The sequence below is a fragment of the Oryx dammah genome, unplaced genomic scaffold, assembly GCF_014754425.2.
Source record: "Oryx dammah isolate SB20612 unplaced genomic scaffold, SCBI_Odam_1.1 HiC_scaffold_21, whole genome shotgun sequence".
NCBI lineage: Eukaryota > Metazoa > Chordata > Mammalia > Artiodactyla > Bovidae > Oryx > Oryx dammah.
The window spans coordinates 8,639,940-8,660,910 of record NW_024070205.1 but is presented as its reverse complement, the minus strand read 5'-3'; the positions used below and the strand labels follow the sequence as shown (position 1 = coordinate 8,660,910).

At 42.6% G+C, this 20,971-nt stretch overlaps 1 protein-coding gene across 2 annotated transcripts in view; it reads left to right on the top strand.

Moving 5' to 3' along the window:
* The window catches only part of KCNH1 (potassium voltage-gated channel subfamily H member 1), a 427,208-nt gene that overhangs the window by 41,044 nt on the left and 365,193 nt on the right, over nucleotides 1–20,971 (top strand). For both annotated transcript variants that reach the window (XM_040263098.1, XM_040263099.1), the window contains exon 4: nucleotides 10,448–10,576. In XM_040263098.1, the coding sequence (XP_040119032.1) occupies nucleotides 10,448–10,576 (129 nt within the window). The remainder of the gene's footprint in view (nucleotides 1–10,447; nucleotides 10,577–20,971) is intronic.

Below are 20,971 nucleotides of genomic sequence, written 5' to 3'. Positions count from 1 at the left end.
CATGTCCATTGAGTCGGTAATGCCATCCAACCATCTCATCCTCTGTCGTCCCCTTCTCCTCTTGCCTTCAATCATTCCCAGCATCAGGGTCTTTTCCACTGACTCAGTTCTTCACATCAAGTGGCCCAAGTATTGGAGCTTCAGCTTCAGCATCAGTTCTTCCAATGAATATTCAAGGTTGATTTCCTTTAGGATTGACTGGTTTGATCTCCTTGTGGTCCAAGGGACTCTCAAGAGTCACCTCTAGCACCACAGTTTCAAAGCATCAACTCTTCTGCTCAGCCTTCTTTATGGTCCAACTCTCACATCCATACATGACTACTGGAAAAACCATAGCTTTGACTATACTGAACTTTGTTGGCAAAGTGATGTCTCTGCAGGGTTGCTGCTGCTGCTACTGCTGCTAATTCGCTTCAGTCGTGTCCGACTCTGTGCGACCCGATAGACGGCAGCCTGCCAGGCTCCCCCGTCCCTGGGATTCTCCAGGCCAGAATACTGGAGTGGGTTGTCGTTTCCTTCTCCAATGCACGAAAGTGAAAAGTGAAAGTGAAGTCGCTCAGTTGTGTCTGACTCTTAGCAACCCCATGGACTGCAGCCCACCAGGCTCCTCCATCCATGGGATTTTCCAGGCAAGAGTACTGGAGTGGGGTGCCATTGCAGGGTTAATTGTGTATTAATCAGATTTTCATTTCAGAAAGACAACTTCATCAGAGAGTGGAGATGGAATACAACATAGGAGACAGGGGGTGGGGGGCTTGTTAAGAATCACCCCAGTGACCAGATGGTTGTGGGCTGCTGGCGGAGGGATGGGGAAGAGGCAATTGAGATGGAGAGGTATCTGGGGAAATGGGAGGAGACTGAGTGTAGGGATTTTTCTGGTGCTGCCTTCTGATGGGCGAGTATCTAGCTCATAGTCCTCCTGAAGGAGGTGCTTATTTTACTGAGTGACTTTAAAGGAACCTGATATTTACCAAGAAACAAATGGGTGACCAATGAGTGACGTAGAGCAAGCACTTCAGAGCCAAGGAGCAAGCTGTGTGAGGCTGAGCTGACCAGCAGTTGCCTGGGAGGAACAGATTGAACAGAGATGGATGGGAGGAGGGGAAAGAGGAGGCCGAATCTCTGGCTCCTTTCACAATTTGCAGTTCAGTAGCTCGAAACCTTCAGCATTTTAAAGCTGTTCAGAGTGCCCTGAAGAAAAAGTCATTCTTTTGAGATTTTAAAATGTGAAATGTCACTCTTTAAAGGAATGTTTTTCTCTGATATTTACATTGGTGATGAGTTAGTCTCTAAGTCATGTCTGACTCTGAAACTCTATGGACTGCAGCCCACCAGGCTCTTCTGTCTGTGAGGTAAGAATACTGGAGTGGTTGCCATTTCCTTCTCCAGGGGATCTTCCTGACCCAGGGATCAAACTTGGGTTTTCTGCATTGGAGGCAGATTCTTTATGGACACCAGGGAAGCTGGAAAACACATAGGAAGGCTTAAAGAAGAAAATCAATCACCCCAAAGACTCAAAGACTCCAAGAAATACTACTATACCTTATACTTTCTGGTGTTTTGTCTTGCAGATGTTACATAATTGAAACTTTTACATGTATTCAATATGAAATAATACCTTTAATCTTTAATCATGAAAGCATCATAACAATATCCTTATAAAAATTCCCCATAAATATAATTTAGAAGGAATTTTATTAATACTTCCTTTATTGTTGGATATTTATGAACTCTAAATTTTCTTGATTAAACACAATGCTGGCATGAAAATCTTTGTGCAAAGGTATTAGTTGACATTCTGAAATATTTCCTAGAAGTTGAAAATTACTGTGCAAAGAATGTGAACCAAGGTTCCTGAGACATTTTGCCAAATAGTGTTTCAGAATTGAACCCATTTCCAAGTTCACTTGCAGACTGTGTCTGACTCATTGAACTGCTCAAGCATTGAATATTGAATCATTTAAAAGATCAAATTGCCTACAATTACAATTTTTTTTTGTTTAACAAGTATTTTTAATGCAAGTGCGACTGAAGCATTTTTTCTTATTTAATATCCATTTAAAATTACTTTTATATTGTTCAGATTCTTTGCCATATGTTCTACTTAACTCTTTTGATTTTCTCATTGGTTTTCCTCATAAACTTTTAATAAATTGGTTTGTGCCCCCCCCCCCTTCTCCCCCCCCCACCCATTAGTATTTGCAAGGACAACTTTGTAGAAAAGGTCTAACTATTGATAGGCATTCATGTTTTTGTTACCTTTGGGGGAGTTGGGAATAATTAGCAGAAGGCTTCATGGTGTATTTTGGAATGAGTGTGTGGAATACTATTATGTATCTTGGAGACTGGCTTATTTGAAAGGTTTCTTTCTATTTATTGGGCAGTCTAATCAGTAAACCTAGACCTTTTGGTATTGCTATATGTTTTGTATCATTCCTTAACTCATTCTCAGTATGCTGGATAAGTTTCTTACATTAGTGACAGTCATCACTCATGAACTCATTTAGCAAATATTTAGGTGGTCATTTTTGTGCTGGTCAATTAGTTTCTCCATTTTTCTTTTTTTAAAAAATATAAATTTATTTATTTTAATTGGAGGCTAATTACTTTACAATATTGTATTGGTTTTGCCATACATCAACATGAATCCACCACGGGTGTACACGTGTTCCCCATCCTGAACCCCCCTCCCTCCTCCCTCCCTGTACCATCCCTCTGGGTCATCCCAATGCACCAGCCCAAAGTTAAGAAGTATTAGCCATGAGTGAAAGTACTCCACCCTCAGGACAACACTCCCCAGCATGTGACTAACTCTGTGGTGTGACTGGAAGCCCGGGTTTGGAAGCCTTGCATCAGCTTCTCCAGCAGAGAAGTGCAGGAAAAGGCAGCTTAGAGCCAGGAGAAGCTGCCGGCGAGTCCTTGATTACCTACTGCAGGCCTGTGGGTTTGAACCACATAGATCCACATGTGAGAAACCGACTCTGCCTTGAGGCAGTGGCAATCTAGTTGTGAGGACAAATCATCGCTTGCCTAGTTTGCCAACAGATTGTCTTTTTTTTTTTCAATTCATTTTTGACTGCTCTGGGTCTTCATTGCTGCGCTCTGGCTGCTCTCTAGTCACGGTGCTCAGGCTTCTCACTGTGGTGCTTCTCTCGCTGCTGAGCACTCAAGGGTATGCATGCGTTTCAGTAGCTGTGGCTCCTGGGCTCCTGGGCTCAGTAGTTGTAGCGCATAGGCTTAGTTGCCCTGAGGCATGTAGAATCTTCCTGGATCAGGAATCGAACCTGTGTCCCCTGCATTGGTAGGCGGATCCTTTACCACTGGACCACCACGGTGGTTACCACTACCACCAACAGATCGTTCACTTATTCAGTACTAGAAGCTGTTTATATATAAGGGATATTGATCCTAAATCACACACATATTGAAAGCTATTTTGCCTATTAAATTTTTTCTCTTTAATTAAAGACTTTAAAAATACCATATCTGTTGTTCATTTGCTCAGTCACGTCCGACTCTTTGCAACCCTATGGACTGAAGCATACCAGGCTTCCCTGTCGTTCACCATCTCCCAGAGTTGGCTCAAATTCATGTCCTTTGAGTCAGTGATGCCATCCAACCATCTCATCTTCTGTCTTCCCCTTCTCCTCCTGCCTTCATTCTTTCCCAGAATCAGGGTCTTTTCCAATGAGTCAGTTCTTCTCATCAGGTGGCTGAAGTATTGGAGTTTCAGCTTCAGCATCAGTCTTTCCAATGAATAATCAGGACTGATTTTCTTTAGAAGGGACTGGTTGGATCTCCTAGCTGTCCAAGGGACTCTCAAGAGTCTTCTCTGATACCACCTTTAATTTTTTTTCTCTTTGATTAAAGACTTTTAAAATACTATATGTAAGTTAAAAAATGTTTGTCAGTCTTTTTCTTTATGGTTCTAACCTTTATATAATACTCAGGAAGCTCTTCTCCTTGCCTAAGTAATCCCTGTCATTAGTTTTCTCTTCAAAAATTTCTTGGCTGTTCTGCCACCTTTATTTTTTTATTTGAATTGAATGTCAATTCATCAAGCTCTGAGAAAAACAAATGAAAAAAGAAACAATTGAGATTCTGATTGAAATTGCATTAAATTTATATATTAAAAGAAGAGGTTTGACATCTTACAGAATTGAATCTTCTCATCTATAAACAGTGTAACTCTCTCCTTTATTGAGGTTTTGTTTTTTTTGCTCTTTAATCAAATTTAAATTACATTGAGACTTAAGCATTGCATTTTCTAGCTTTTCCCTTGTTATGGTTGAGACTGGCTCTTTTCCTTAGGAACAGGTGAAGGCAGCTTTGGATTTTCATTTAACTCCTTAAGATACATTGTCTTTTACAGTCATATAAACACCCCTGTGAGGTGAGATTGAACATTTCAAACTTATAGATGAGGAAAGACGGAAAGAAAGTAATAGTTTTATATATCCATGTATCAGGCATTTCAACTTCATCTAAAGTCAGTCTTGTGGCTCAGACAGTAAAGAATCCGCCTGCAATGCTGGAGACCGGGGTTCGATCCCTGGGTCGGGAAGACCCCCTGGAGAAGGAAATGGCAAGCTGCTCCAGTATTCTTGTCTGAAGAATCCCATGGACAGAGGAGCCTGACAGGCTACAGTCCATAGTATCGCAAAGAGTCGGACAGGACTCTGACACAGTAAAGTAGATCTAACGTAGATCTACTATGTTACACCAGAGTAGTAGATCTACTACACTAAAGTAGATCTAACACACTAAAGTAGACTAACGCTAAAGTAGATCTATTATCTCCGTTTTACAAACAAGGAAACTGATTCTGGGAGAAGTTCAAGTCACATGACCAAAGCATACAATAAGTGAAGGCGGGCTCAAACAGAGGGCTTGGGATTCTGAATGAGATGTCCTAAAGACTAGTGGTCACTACCTCCCCTATCCTCTCTCATCTTCTCACACTTGTTGTCTCAGTAAAGTTGACCAAAACCTTGTGGGTCTGTTTCCCGGAGCAGACTGCTATTCTCTAGTTTCTGGACTCATGCAGCCCTTCCCAAGAGCCAGTCACAGTGGCTTGGTGGGTTCTGTTGCATTCGAATGTGACCTGGGGCCTCCCAGGTGGCGCTAGTAGTAAAGAACCCGCCTGCTAGTACAGGAGACATAAGAGATGTGAGTTCGATCCCTGGGTCAGGAAGATCCCCTGGAGAAGCAAATGGCTACCCACTCCAGTACTCTTGCCCGGAGAATCTCATGGACAGAGGAGCCTGGCAGGCTACAGTCCACAGGTCTCAAAGAGTCAGACATGACTGAAGTGACTTAGCTTGCACCCGTGTCATCTAAATTTGAATGTGGCCTGGATGTCTGGCTATGGAAAGTGCCTGGAAGGATGTCCAGGGTCGGAGGGAGACTGATGGAGGCCAAAAATCCTGTCATACACCCGCACCTTGCTGTTTTGTTGTCTGACTGTTGTGGTTGAGAAGCTCTACAGTGAGATTAGGTTGTCAGCTTCATTAGTGCACAATGACCGTCACAGAGTGGCCAGGAGGAGGAGCCTAACCTGGAACTGCCCTTCCACCGCGCGTCCTCAGCCAGAAAAGAGCTGCAGCCTTTGCCCTCAGTGGGATGCGTTTCTCCTGGATTTGTGTATTGATCTTCCTTTAATAGCAAGTTTATTATTGACCCTGGGTTCTTTTCACAGAAAAAAACATTAAGTACTTGCTTTTCTTGGTTTTCCCATGGTAGCCACTTGGGTGAGGAGGCAGAATTTTAACCTCTTGTTGATTTTGTGTGTGTGTGTGTATCTGTGCATTCATTGTCTCTCTTGTATCTTGAGGGAATAAATCCTGCTCTAGAATCTGGGCTCTAGAAGAGATCCCCAGAGGCCAGCTGCCCCCAGACAGGTCTTCATCTGAATGGAGACAAAACATTTCTGAATATACCCTGGGTACATCTGGAGGGTGTAAGGGAACCTGAATGGGTGGGGCTCTAGGCTCTGGATATTTCATGTTTGCTTGAAAGAGCTGTTTCCCATATTGAGACTTTGAGTAATATTTCATTAGCTAAAAATGCTTCACTCTTATGAAGCGAAAGGTTGAAATGACTGGTCTGTGCTACCTAGGAGGACTCATATATTCTCTATTGGAAAAATTTCAGAAATGAAAAATTTGAACCCATTCTTCTTGCTTTCCTCGATTTTTTGGGGGAGAGAGAGAGGCAGGTCTGAGTAACTGTGAGGACACTGGAAGTAGGATTTCTTTCTTTGAAATTCAGCAGGCATGCCTAGAGCTTTCTGGGTTTTCACAGCTCCAGGCTGGCACCTCCTGGAGCTGAGCAGCATAGTCGCCTCCTGTGACCCATGGGTAACGCTGCTCTGGATGGCACTGGACTAGGGATGTAGGACCATGAGACAGGAAGAGATCAGGCCTCCTGCCCTTGGAGCACATTGTTATTGTTCATTGCTCAGTCCTGTCTGACTCTTTTGCGACTCCATGGACTGTAGCCCACCAGGCTCCTCTGTCCTTGGGGTTTCCCAGGCAAGAATACTGGAGCAGGTTGCCATTTCCTTCTCCAGGGGATCTTCCTGACCCAGAGATCGAACCCATGTCTCCTGCATTGGCAGGCGGATTTTTTACCATGAATCAGGGAGCCCTAAAAAAATAGTCCTTAACTGTTAAGGTTTGATGGGGGTCAGTGCACGACATTGTCTTTTCCTTGCCCATGATCAGAAGCAATTGAGAGAAATTCAGGCATCAGGAAGGTTCAAATATCACCTTTATGACTGGTAAATCTGATCCTAGAGGATGTATTTTATATCTATCTATTTATATATATGTATTTTATATCTAAAAGTGAATATTAGAATCGGACAGACTTATCCACCCAACACAGCTGCTGACTAAAAAAAATTAGCCACAGTCTGAAAGTAGTGAGTTATTTTATTTGGTGGGAATGTTAGGGACTCCAAGTCCAGGAGGCAGACTCTCAGTAGTCCTGAGAAAATTGCTCTGAGGAGGTGGGAGTGGGAGTCAGGTTATATATAAGTTCACAACAAAGAGGGCAGGGAGTCTGACCATCAAAGATTACTGCTAAATTGTAAGGAAAACCAAATATCAAGCTAAGGGATTTAGTGTTCTATGTAAGAGAAGATGCAATTCTCTCGGCTCACTGAATTCATTCCGTTCATATGTACCTAAGCTATGTAAGGCCAAACCCTGTTTGTTTGTTTGTTTTGTTTTGATTTCTCACATCCTGCCCCTACTAAGCCCCTCAGCTCTTCAGCAATCACTGTTAGGGATGACAGCATTTGCTGAATTGCAGACCCTTTTGGGAGCCTTCACCTATTCAGATGGTAAAGAATTCTCCTGCCAATGAAGGAGACCCGGGTTCAGTCCCTGGGTTGGGAAGATCTCCTGGGAAAAGGAATGGCTACTCACTCCAGTATTCTTGCCTGAGAAATCCCATGGACAGAGACTGGCAGGCTACAGTCCATGGGGTCACAAAGATTCAGACACGATTGAGTGACTAACACTTTCATTCACATATGGCGGCTTGGAAACGCTGATGGCTGTGACATTTCTTGCCCACCGATATGGCAGGAAATATTTCATTTCACACAGGTAACACGAGAGAACCACAGTCTTCTCCTGCCAGCTATCCCCCTACCCTCTGACCTCTCCCCTAACATTTATAGAATGAGGAAATGGAGTAGAATGCTCCCTAATCTCTTAAGACAGCAGAGGAGAAAAGGTGGCCAGGCTACACATGTCCGGTTCTTATCCCCCATATTGTCAACCCAGGGGAAAGGTCTGGAGGGTTACGTTGAAAGATGTCCCTCCATAAAAAACACCAGGTATGGGAAAAGGAGGGCTTCCCTGCTGGCACAGATGGTAAAGCATCTGCCTGCAATGCAGGAGACCTGAGTTCGATCCGTGAGTTGGGAAGATCCCCTGAAGTAGGGGATGGCTACCCACTCCAGTATTCTTGCCTGGGAAATCCCTTGGACCAGGTTCACCCTCAACAAGCCCAGGTGATCAGCTGGAGAGGAACTCTTAAAGTAATAGATGCTGACTATATGAATTTTTGGCACAAGAAACAGATTTAGATATTGAAAAGGAATGATCAGAATAGCACATGTTTAGTCAGGGAACATTTCCGGAAGGAAGCAATGGGCCATTTGGTAGAGAGATGGGCACATAGCTTTAAACATAGAGAAATGGGGGAAAGTTCTTGAGGAGCTTGAACTAGGGTAAAATGAAAAAGGCCTCCCAACATGACAGATACAGTGTGACTTGGGAGATGGGAATTAGTGTCAGCAGTCTAAGTGGTCATAAAGATTAGATGGCACAGCCCCAGCTGGAACAAGCTCGTAGACACCAGGCCAGCTGGTGCAGCCCCGTGGAAGGCCCACAGGCGGCAGCTGTGCAGGAGCTGGTTCTGGGGATTCCAGCGAGACCAGGCTCCTGGCGTGAGACAGCGTGAGTGGGGGGCCTCTCTTCTGACTTATTACTGGTTTGATAAATCGAGTGTGCTTTCTCATTTACCCAGCTGAAAGAATATAGCTTTTAGCTTAGTTTTCTTTAGAGCAAAAAGAAAAGTGTTCTGTTTTTGTTTTTCTCTTTGTTATATCAGCTAGTATACAACCGAGAGCTGTGTGTACGTAGGCTCAATTTTTCTTGAGTTTTCTGTTGTTTAGTTGAAAGTGGGTTAAAATCCACTTTAGGTTCTAAGGAGCATCCTGGGAGGAATAGTAACACAGGCCTTCCAAAAACCGTGGATAATTCAGAGACCATATATTTTTTGATTTTGGAATTACTCTGTGATTTTTCTTTTTCTTTTCTGGTTGTGCCATGCAGCTTGTAGGATCTTAGTTCCCCAACCAGGGATCTAACCCTGGCCCTTGGCAGTGAAAGCATGGAGTCCTAACGACTGGACTGCCAAAAACTGATTTTTTTAAGGTGAATTTTTTTCTTTCAAAACACATTTTTCTTCGGGTGACATTATGGTGTATTCTACGAGTACCCAGAAACTGGTAGGTATAAAGGGAAGGGACAATAGAGGTTTTAAAATTAACTCTGGATGGTTATATAGGCAATCAAAATTTAGGAAGAACGTAGTCCTGTCTGATCCATTTGCTGCCTGTTTGACCATACGTGGTGGGGTTATTCATACTTACATATGAACAAGTAGCAGATATATGAGCTTGTTACTGTTAAATTGATTAATCCAAGTGTTAATCAGACATGTCTGTCTGTCCGTGTCATATAGTAGAGTTTGTTATAACTATAGGCAGAGAGATCTGGGTGACCAATTGAGAATATATTTCCATCTGCTTATTATCTCCTAAAATAAAACAATAAAGGTAAAATGCTGAGCCCAGTGCCTTGTGCAAAGGAAGCTTCTCTAAGACTTAACAACATGGAGAAATATCTACTGTATTTTAGTTTGAAAGAGGTTATAAAATGGTATGTAAAGCAATATCCTGGCCAAATAGTTGTTTAGTTCCATTGATCCAGATGCTGTTTTAGGAGTTAGGTACAAGAGCTGGGCGGGGGGAACCTCTGTTGCTCTGTGCTGCCTTTAGTTTTGTTACACAGGAGAGATTGGTGCATCTTGCTATGATGTCCTCAATAGATAGAAAACATCTATTTCTTTTCCTTATTGTTTTTGGGAGGGGAGGGAGCCAGAGACTAATTTTGTGCAGATATTTGTCCATAGATCCCCGAGTAGGTGGCCTCTCTGAGAGGTCAGTCACATGAGGCCCTGCGCATCTTCTCCTTCTGGGGTTTAGGGCAGTGCTTTGGAAGAGCTCGTTTACCCTTCCCTCTGGAGACCTCCCTTTCTGGAGAAGCCTTGGCTGGGAGAATTACTGTGGGATTTCCCTCCTTTCTCAGTGTGTCCTCTTTTGCCATCGTGTTGGACATTTGAGATTTTTATTCTGGGGAGAAAGACTTAGAAACATAGTTTCTAGCCTATGGTGACTTAAGCATTTGAGTCACATTGATGGGTTCCCAAACCAAATTTTGGCACCAGAGTCTTTAGTAATGGAAATTTGAGTTTTGTGGTCTGCTAACCATGGATGGTGCTACCCAACTGGCCCCACTCCTTGCTTCGTCTCTATATGCTCTAAGGTAAGGCTTCAGGTCTCTGTCCCTTAGTTACTTCCATAAGATCAGGAGGGATTTCCAACCCATTTTCTAACCATTTGACAAGGTTAAGAAATCTGTACTTACAGAATTATTTGAACAGGAGAACATCCTCCACTGAGTAGTTACTATGAAACTTTTATTCCAGCAAGAAGAAAAATTAGTGGTGTAAACCCCCAGAACCTGAAGGAATGAAGCCATTCTAAAAATGAATTAATGTTTATACCAATTTGTTCCCAAGTCTTTATGTTGGTCCCTCTAATGAGAGTGCAAATTACTGACCAACCTTTTGGTATTTCTTTCAGGGACACCTGTGTGGTTCTTTGTGAAAATTGCTCCAATTCGAAACGAACAGGATAAAGTGGTTTTATTTCTTTGCACTTTCAGTGACATAACCGCTTTCAAACAGCCGATTGAAGATGATTCATGTAAAGGTTTGTAATTCTGATTTGTACAAATAGAATTATTATTATTTTTTGCCTATAGTGTGACTCTTTGTTACAGAGAAGTTGAGGTTGCCACAGCACTCTGCACAAGGACCAATATTTAAACTTTAATTTGTGTTGGGTAAAGCATTGTATCATTCTGGAATGCATTGAGGGAAAAGAAAGTGAGGAAAAAAGCTTTGGTTAGGAAGGCATTTTAATCAATTTCATACCTCTGTAGATTAACCCTTTCCAAGTAGACAGAAGAAGGTAATTGGGCACTGCTGGTATCTTTGAACCTTTGCAGGTTTTCACATGACAGATGTCAGTTACCCAAATGAGCTGCTCATGACCATATTCATCTTACTTCCATGTACACTTCTTTAAATTTGAGTTCTAGCATTTTCAGAGTGTTAAAGCAGATTTTAGCACATCGCTACCTCTGTGGTTGATTAAGTCTGTGGCTGGTTAATTCATTGGAAACATGGCATTAATGCGGCCAGTGTCTTCAGTAACATTCCCATATGGGTCATTTAATCAGCTCGGGAACCACAGATTTTAGCACTCACCTCAGCCGTATCACACACACGTATTGTTTGAATAACACTGGGGACCTAGGAGAGGAGAAGGCTCAGGATTTCTAGAACAGTGATACTCCTGAAGTGGTCCAGCCCATCAGGCTGTCAAACCCAGAAGTCTGGAATTAGGAGGCTGTCAGAGCACTCTTTTCCGAGATAGCCAAGAGGCCAGGAGCTCTTTCTCGTGGCAGTATTTCCTGGCGGGGCGGCTGATTTTCCAGCTCTACCTGAGACCCTGCTCCTTGCATTTTTCTGAGATGCAGCAGAGAGATAGGAGCGAAGTTCAAGGGAGAGTAAAACTGGGGCATGTCATCCTTGATGTGACAAAACTGTGATTGTTAAATGGCAAGAAAGGAAGAAATAAAAAGCTTTCCATGGCTGCTCCCTCTGGGGCTGTGTCCTCTGAGGGCATATAAAGTCCTACCACATTTGGATGCTCATTTTTATAGAGTTTAGAGCACAATGCTGTGCATACCAGTGCATTTTTTTTTTTTTTTTTACTATCTATAGCTCAATAAATCAATGACAGCCTGCCTTTGGATTTCAACACCAGAGCAGATGTAAATAAAGTCTCTCCACTTGTCTGAGCCTCCCACAGTCTCCTTTTTTTCCTGCAGATTTGTGATTCCCTGATTTCTGGTTTCTGACTTGAAGATTTCTCAGTGCAGTAGCTATCACTGGGCCACAGACTCACTCATGATGAGTGTCATCCTGTTACCATCTAGAAAGGCCATTCGCTTTTTTAACTGGGTAAACACATAAATAGCATTTTAAAGATAATCTGATATTTTGACACTTATTTTTACAAGTTTTCTCTGAAAAAATGTGAACTAGGGGATGTGGTCGAGTCAGAATGTTTCTTATCATCACCATTGGGAACATTTTCAGGTGATGTGAAGGGATTGTTTAGCAGGAAGAGCTGAGTCAACTTAAAGTACCCCCCACGGGGTGTCCGCATGGCATTCTTGGGGAGCCTGAAAGAAGAGATAAATCAGACTGATGCAGGGAGACTCACTGAGGTTTATTTTTCAGGCATAAAATGCTCCGCTTCATTTGTCCTGCCTGACTCATGCCTTTCCCTTGCACATAAAAGTTTTTGTACACACATGCACACCCTATTCCCTGATAGCCAAGGGAAGCAGATATTAATTCTCTTTGTCCATGAAATACATAGGAGTAATACGCGGCTTGCTTCCTACAAATTTAAAATATACACGTGTGCACACACACACAAGTACACACTGTTTGTCCCTCAATGTAAGAATGCAGATAGTGGATCATGCTTAATGTTTCCTCCAAGACGGGCCTTTATAAGCCTGTCCACTTCAAATGCTATGGCAGATATGTTTAGACCTTCCCACTCGTCATGTCACCGTGCCCCTGACCCATGTGGATTTGGTGGTCTGTTTAGGACGAGGTCAGGTTTTATACTAATCTGTTGATGATGGAAGAGCATGATAATTCTCCAGCCTTGTTCGTTGTAAGTCTATAAACTGCAGTTCTGGCTGCAAGGGTCCAATATAACGATGGGAAAACATCTTGTAGATGGAAAATACACTGCCATGTGACTGGGTGATTCTCCTGACTTGACATTTCTCCTTGGAAGTGTTCTCACATTGTGAGATTCCAGCCGGTCCAGCTGCGCTTTCAGTGCAACACCTCAATTAGCATAAAAAGTCTGAGTGTTGGTGACCCAGGCTTGCGTAGAATTCATCTTAAAAAAAAAAAAAAAAGGTTTCTTTATTTTGGGCTGTGCTGAGTCTTTGTTGCTGCACAGGCGTCTCTCTAATTGCGGTAAGTAGGAACTACTCTCTGGTTGTGGCGTGTGAGCTTCTCGTTGTGATGGCTTCTCTTGTTGCGGAGCGTGGGCTTTACTGCGTGTGGGCTTCAGTAGCTGTAGCCGGTGGGCTCCATCGTTGCGGTTTTCCAGGCTCTACATCATAGGCTCAACAGTTGTGGCACCTGGTCTTAGTTGCTTCATGGCATGTGGGATCTTCCCGGACTAGGGATCAAACCCATGTACCCTGCATTGGCAGGCAGATTCTTTACCACTCAGCCACCATGGAAGCCTGTAGAATTCACTTTTGAGGTGTAATGGAAGGATGGATAATTGAAAACCCCAGAAAATCCCCAGGTATTTGCTCCTTAGCCTAGCAATATGAGATGTTTTCCCATTAAAGTCAGCTATGCTTAGATTGTCTTTAAAATGACTTTGTTTTTTCTGATGGCTTTGTGCCTAACTTTGGGGCTCGGGAGTGGGATGGGTGTATCCTAACAGTAATTCGAGAAGCCAGTTGGTGCCTAACATTTTCCCATGAACAACCCACAAAGGGGAGAACACACAGGATCATTGGTGATAGACCATTTTAGCATCTGACACAAAGTAACTCCCGTTTGGCCCTAAGCTCCCATCACATGTGATGGGCCCTGGGTATGCTCTCTAAGCCTCCTCTTTTATTTAGTGTATCAGTTCTCATGACCCTTTTCATGAATTATCTAGACCCCTGATTGCCTCATCTCTTCTTTCCTGTTCATCTTTTGGCTGTTTCCCTTGTTCTCTGATAAAAAAAAGTGCCCACAAATGGCATGGAGCAAGGGGATGAAAGTCAAGCTAGGTCTGCTGTTTGGAAACAGCTCTAGTGTGTGTGCATGTGTGTGTGTTTAAAGGTTGAAGGAGAGAGTAGATGGGAATTCTTGGTTGAAATGAAACTCAGGGATGCTCTGGGGTTTCACTTGTTCCCCATCTCTTGCTTTTCTGTTTCTGTGGATAATTGGGAGTGGGCTGCAGGGTGTTTTTCTCTGTTGAATCCGCCCTTGTAAACCAGGCAAGTGGGTAGAGAAGAATTAGAGTGTAGGGCTCAGAGGTTTTTTCCACATTTTCACCCCACAATGAGTCACCCCTTTTGTTTGCTCTCTTACCTCACTGAATAGTCTCACATTAAAGGAGCAAATTCATTTTCAAAGATCCACACATTTACTTCTAAATTCAGGGTTAAAATTGAGCCAAGAGTGGACAACAAAATGAATGTAAAACTCTGAAGGAGATTTGTAAAGGCCAAAGATATCGAATATTCAGGGCTGAAGGCTCTGGCAAGCTGCCCTAACTGCTGACCCTTCTCCACGAATCTTCACGTGGGGTACCTATGAGGTGCTCTCAGGGAAGAAAGAGGGTAATAGATACAAAGCACAGGCCCCCTCCCCCTTCAATAGTCACATTTTCTCTCTCTGCACTTGGGATGACTGAAAGGTGATGATGTAGTGACTTCTGCTTGAAGAAGCCATTCTAGAGTTTTGGTTGTTGGTACATCGATAGAATGATCTGGGGGCAGGAAGACTTGAGGACACCTCGGCAGTGTCCACACTGTCTGGTGGTCCGCGTGTCCTTGGTTCCCTGCTGGGTGTTGGATTATGGCTCCGGCCCCTCTCAGGGACTCCGTGGCTCTTCAGATCAGGTGCCTGCGTCCTGGCCTCTGCCCCCCAGGGTGCTTTCAGGAGTCCTCTGCAACTTCTGTTGCAAGTGCTCCCATGCGGTTTCCTGGGGAGGGGCCTCTAGATCTGTGTTTTCTAGTATCTCTGGACTTGCCCTGAGAGGAGCTGCAATTTCAGCTCCTCTTAGAACCATCTCTTCTGGCCTAGGGAGGATACAGGGATGTATGGGCTAAAGCAGCCTAGTGGGGGACTCACCCCAGCTGAAGCCAGTAGCCAGTGTGGGCTCAAGTAAGGGAGAGAGGGTTGTCCTTACTGAGAATGGAGAAAGGACTCGGTGAATACTTTCTAGCTGCTTGTTAGAGTGCAAACTGCATTCCCCTTCTCCTGTCCTTCTCCATTCATGCTTTGTTCCTCCCTCCTGTTTACCTTTCTCATCTTGCCTGATCATGTGATGCTTTGAATAATCCCCTGACACACCCAGCCCTACCTGCCATGTGGTGACCTTTAAGACAGAGCTAGAAGAACCCTGAGCTGGGGATTTCTTCATCTGAGCTCAGTTCCCTGTTGAACTCCCAAATGGGATATAATTGGAAGGGTGCGTGCAGAAATACCTCCTAAAACTGAGAAGAGTTTGTAAAACGGGCTACTTTTCCTTTGGGACTTTGTGTCTACTGGAAACCCAGATAGAAGTAGGACAATGGGAGAAAACAATTTGTTCTTCATCCACGTTTATTCAGCATACACACTTGCTGGGTGTCTTTGGGGATGTTTAGCTTTATGATCGACACTGACAGTAAGGAAATGTAAGACAGAGACCCTGCTCCTTATAGTCTATTTGGGAGATGGGCAGACAGATAAGCAAATAAGAACAAAGAAGCCTAACCAAAAATCTAATGGGAGTCTGCCTAAGGCAAATAGGGGTACATAGGCAGGAGCCGGTGATTTGGCTGTGGGTAGGTAGTATTAGGGAAAGGCTTCCTTGAAGGCAGAGGGTCTCCCAGCTGCCTTGTTTTCCTTGTGGAAGTGACTTCCCTTACAAGATCACCTTAAGCTCAATTCTCATTGAGTTATTCTCCCCCAGTTGGCCCCTCGGACCATAGGAAATTGACTTTTTCCAGCAGTGTTTTTCCTGATGCTCTGCTGTAAGGGACATTGTTGGTCCAAATTGTACATTTATCTTCTACCAAACCCATTTGCTTCTCTTCTGTGTTTTCTTAAAATTTTTATTGATGTATAATTACAGTAGTATGTAAGTTTCAGGTGTATAGCAAAGTGATTCAGATATATTAATATATGAATGTATATACATACATACTCTTTTTCAGAACTTTTCCATTATAGGTTATTACAAGTGAATATATTTCCCTATGCTGTACAGTAAATCCTTGTTGTTTCTCTGTTTTGTGTATAGTGATGTGTGTCTGTTGATCCCATACTCCTAACTCCTCCCCACTGTCCCCTTTGGCAACCATAAATTTGTTTTCTATGTCTGTGAGTCTGTTTCTGTTTTGTAAATAAGTTCATTTGTATCATTTTTTTTTTTTTTTTAGATTCCACACATAAGTGATGTCATATACTTGTTTGTCTCAATCTGACTTACTTTCTCCCATGTTTGCAATCTTATTGTATGGCTATCACCCTGGTCACCCTAACCGGGGACCCAGAGGCCACTTGGATCACCTCCTCTCTCCTTCTGCAGTCATTGATTCTACCTCTGCAGCTGTTCTCAAGTCTCCCCTTGTCTCCTGGCTCAGGCCAAAGCACTGGCCCGGGCCCTCATGATGTCTTGCCTGGGATTCTGGTTGGTCTTCTATCTGTTATCCACTCCCATACTGCCATTCTCTCCTAAAATGCCCCCACCATATTTAAACTCCTTTACTGGATTCCCTTTGGATTTCAGGTTGAAGTTCAAATTTGTTAACTTGCCATCTAGGTTCTCGCACCTAAGTTCTTCTCGGTCTGACCTTTGATGACCTCTTTAGCATCACTTCAGGCCACTGCCTGCATTCTCCTCCCCTCTGCATGCTATGCACCATTCATCTAGCTATTTAGAAGGTCTTCCTTGTCACTGACATGTTACTCTGCTTTATGATTTTTATGCCTTCATGGGTGCTGTTCCTTCTGTGTTGGATTGTCTGTCTTTTCTTTCCTGAGTTCAGCTGGCTCCTACTCATCTTTGCAAAGTTTGCTCTAGTATCACTTCCTGTGGGAAGCCCTCCCTGATAGCCCAGCCTGAATTTGTTATGCCTTCTCTGGACAGTTGAGATGCTTCTCTAGCATCCTGTAATCATGTATTATATAATTTAGCTTACTCTATCGTGGTTTTAAATTTACTTACCAGTCTTCTGTACTAGAATACAAGCCCTTTGAGGCCAGAATCTGTACCTTACTCATCTTAGCATCCCTGGTACTTGGCACTTTGATGGTACATAGTCGTTATGTTTGGAATTAATATGTGCATGAATGATGTTCTTCCATTAGGCTCAGCATAATTCCTATTATAAAGTTTTTAGAGCCCAGAAAGAACAACTTGGGGGTGGAACTTGGGAAAGGACTTATTGCCTCCCTTCAGAAGAGGCAGAGTCTGCCCGTCCTGGTAGAGATGTGATGGAGGGTTTCATGCCACCTGTCCATTTCCCCATCCAACATCCACTCACCTTCCTGTGCCCTTCACAGTCAGTCAAGAGCAGAGAATCAGGGCTAGAGTGAGGGACTAGCCTGGACCTGGGGAAATGCCCCAAAGTCCAGGAATCTTTCTTTTAAAGTTTTGTGCCATGCCATCGGATGGACCAGGATCCCAATCCCTGCCAGGCAGGGTCTGAGATATCTACCCTGCCAAGTCCCTCTTATCATTGGTCTCAGAGTGTAGATCATGGTGAAGGTGGTAGTGGTGGGTAGGTGGGTAGGACTGAATGGGGGGCTGTGCAGAGCCCTTGCTGATTTTTACGTGCACAACTGTTTTCTCCCCACCTTGAAAATATACTTTCTTCTCCTCTTGAAGAGCTTTGCAGAATTCATTTCCAGCTTTCTTTTGAGCTGAAGGTGAGCCTGACTCCGAAAGAGACTTTGTTTATTTATTTTTTAAAATATAAATTTATTTATTTTAATTGGAGGTTAATTACTTTACAATATTGTATTGGTTTTGCCATTCATCAACATGAATCTGCCATGGGTGTACACGTGTTCCCCATCCTGAACCCCCCTCCCACCTCCCTCCCCATACCATCCCTCTGGGTCATCCCAGTGCACCAGCCCCGAGCATCCTGTATCCTGCATCGAACCTAGACTGGTGATTCATTTCATATATGATATTATACATGTTTCAATGCCATTCTCCCAAATCATCCCACCCTCTCCCTCTCCCACAGAGTCCAAAAGACTGTTCTATACACCTGTGTCTCTTTTGCTGTCTTGCATACAGGGTTATCGTTACCATCTTTCTAAATTCCATATATATGCATTAGTCTATTGTATTGGTGTTTTTCTTACTGACTTACTTCATTCTGTATAATAGGCTCCAGTTTCATCCACCTCATTAGGACTGATTCCAATGTATTCTTTTTAATGACCGAGTAATACTCCATTGTGTATACATACCACAGTTTTCTTATCCATTCATCTGCTGATGGACATCTAGGTTGCTTCCATGTCCTGGCTATTATAAACAGTGCTGCGATGAACATTGGGGTACACATGTCTCTTTCAATTCTGGTTTCCTCAGTGTGTATGCCCAGCAGTGGGATTGCTGGGTCACAAGGCAGTTCTATTTCCAGTTTTTAAAGGAATCTCCACACTGTTTTCCATAGTGGCTGTACTAGTTTGCATTCCCACCAACAGTGTAAGAGGGTTCCCTTTTCTCCACACCCTCTCCGGCATTTATTTCTTGTAGACTTTTGGATCGCAGCCATTCTGACTGGCGTGAAATGGTACCTCATTGTGGTTTTGATTTGCATTTCTCTGATAATGAGTGATGTTGAGCATCTTTTCATGTGTTTGTTAGCCATCTGTATGTCTTCTTTGGAGAAATGCCTATTTAGTTCTTTGGCCCATTTTTTAAATTTATTTTTATTTTTTATTTTACTTTACAATTCTGTATTGGTTTTGCCATACATTGATATGAATCCACCACGGGTGTATACCCGTGGTGGCCCATTTTTTGATTGGGTCGTTTATTTTTCCTGGAATTGAGCTGCAGGAGTTGCTTGTATATTTTTGAGATTAGTTGTTTGTCAGTTGCTTCATTTGCTATTATTTTCTCCCATTCTGAAGGCTGTCTTTTCACCTTGCTTATAGTTTCCTTTGTTGTACAGAAGCTTTTAATTTTAATTAGGTCCCATTTGTTTATTTTTGCTTTTATTTCCAGTGTTCTGGGAGGTGGGTCATAGAGGATCCTGCTGTGATGTATGTTGGAGAGTGTTTTGCCTATGTTCTCCTCTAGGTGTTTTATGGTTTCTGGTCTTACGTTTAGATCTTCAATCCATTTTGAGTTTATTTTATGGTGTTAGAAAGTGTTCTAGTTTCATTCTTTTACAAGTGGTTGACCAGTTTTCCCAGCACCACTTGTTAAAGAGATTGTCTTTTCTCCATTGTATATTCTTGCCTCCTTTGTCAAAGATAAGGTGTCCATAGGTGCATGGATTTATCTCTGGGCTTTCTATTTTGTTCCATTGGTCTATATTTCTGTCTTTGTGCCAATACCATTACTGTCTTGATGACTTGGGTTTGTAGTAGAGCCGGAAGTCAGACAGGTTGGTTCCTCCAGTTCCATTCTTCTTTCTCAAGATTGCTTTGGCTATTTGAGTTTTTTTGTATTTCCATACAAATTGTGAAAGTATTTGTTCTAGCTCTGTGAAAAATACCGTTGATAGCTTGATAGGGATTGCATTGAATCTATAGATTGCTTTGGGTAGTATACTCATTTTCACTATATTGATTCTTCTGATCCATGAACAGGGTATATTTCTCCATCTATTAGTGTCCTCTTTGATTTCTTTCACCAGTGTTTTATAGTTTTCTATATATAGGTCTTTAGTTTCTTTAGGTAGATACATTCCTAAGTATTTTATTCTTTTCATTGCAATGGTGAATGGAATTGTTTCCTTAATTTCTCTTTCTGTTTTCTAATTATTAGTGTATAGGAATGCAAGGGATTTCTGTGTGTTGATTTTATATCCTGCAACTTTACTATATTCATTGATTAGCTCTAGTACTTTTCTGGTAGAGTCTTTAGGGTTTTCTATGTAGAGGATCATGTCATCTGCAAACAGTGAGGGTTTTACTTCTTCTTTTTCAATTTGGATTCCTTTTATTTCTTTTTCTACTCTGATTGCTGTGGCCCAAACTTCCAAAACTATGTTGAATAGTAGTGGTGAGAGTGGGCACCCTTATCTTGTTCCTGACTTTAGGGGAAATGCTTTCAATTTTTCACCATTGAGGGTAATGTTTGCTGTGGGTTTGTCATATATAGCTTTTATTATGTTGAGGTATGTTCCTTCTATTCCTGCTTTCTGGAGAGTTTTTATCGTAAATGGATGTTGAATTTTGTCAAAGGCCTTCTCTGCATCTATTGAGATAATCATATGGTTTTTATTTTTTAATTTGTTAATGTGGTGTATTACATTGATTTATTTGAGGATATTGAAGAATCCTTGCATCCCTGGGATAAAGCCCACTTGGTCATGGTGTATGATCTTTTTAATCAAAAGAGACTTTAAAATATTCTAGTCCATGGTTCACACAAGCAAATTCCAATGAGCACTTTCATAAATGGCCAATTTGGGGGAAGATGTCAAAGACCCCTGGAGAATCTGGGCTGTCCCCTCCTGTCAACACCAGCAGGATTCCCTGCAGCCCAATCACCATGAGCCTCTTTTCACACTGACCCCAGCAAGTCCCATTTCTCTGCCTAATGGCATTGGGATGGATGAAAATGCCATTACCTTTTATTATAGCCCCAAACTTCTGGAAGAGATAAAAAGACCTGATTTGCTATTCTTGCTATATTGACAAAAATTTGTACAGATTATGATCCTTAAGATTGTGCAGAAAAAAAAAAGAGCCATCATTCTGCTTGACTCCATTGTCCTCTGGATTCTCAGTCTGTCTTAGAAAGGTGCTCCAGGGTAAAATGTGGTAAATGAGATTTCTGCTGTAGTCACTGACTACTTCTAAACTCTAAAGGATGAAACATAATATTGCCTAGTCTTGCTTTTAGCTGTCATGTAGAAATAGTTACCTGCTCTGTTTATTTAATATACACCTCTCTCCAGGTCTTTGGCGCTTCCTAGCCCAAGCCTGGTTTGGAGAACCCCTACAGACTTTCAGGAGTCTCATGAGACAATTGCCATGGTCATAAGCTTGATGCAGAAGGCTTGTTGGATGTTGGATGGACACTTGT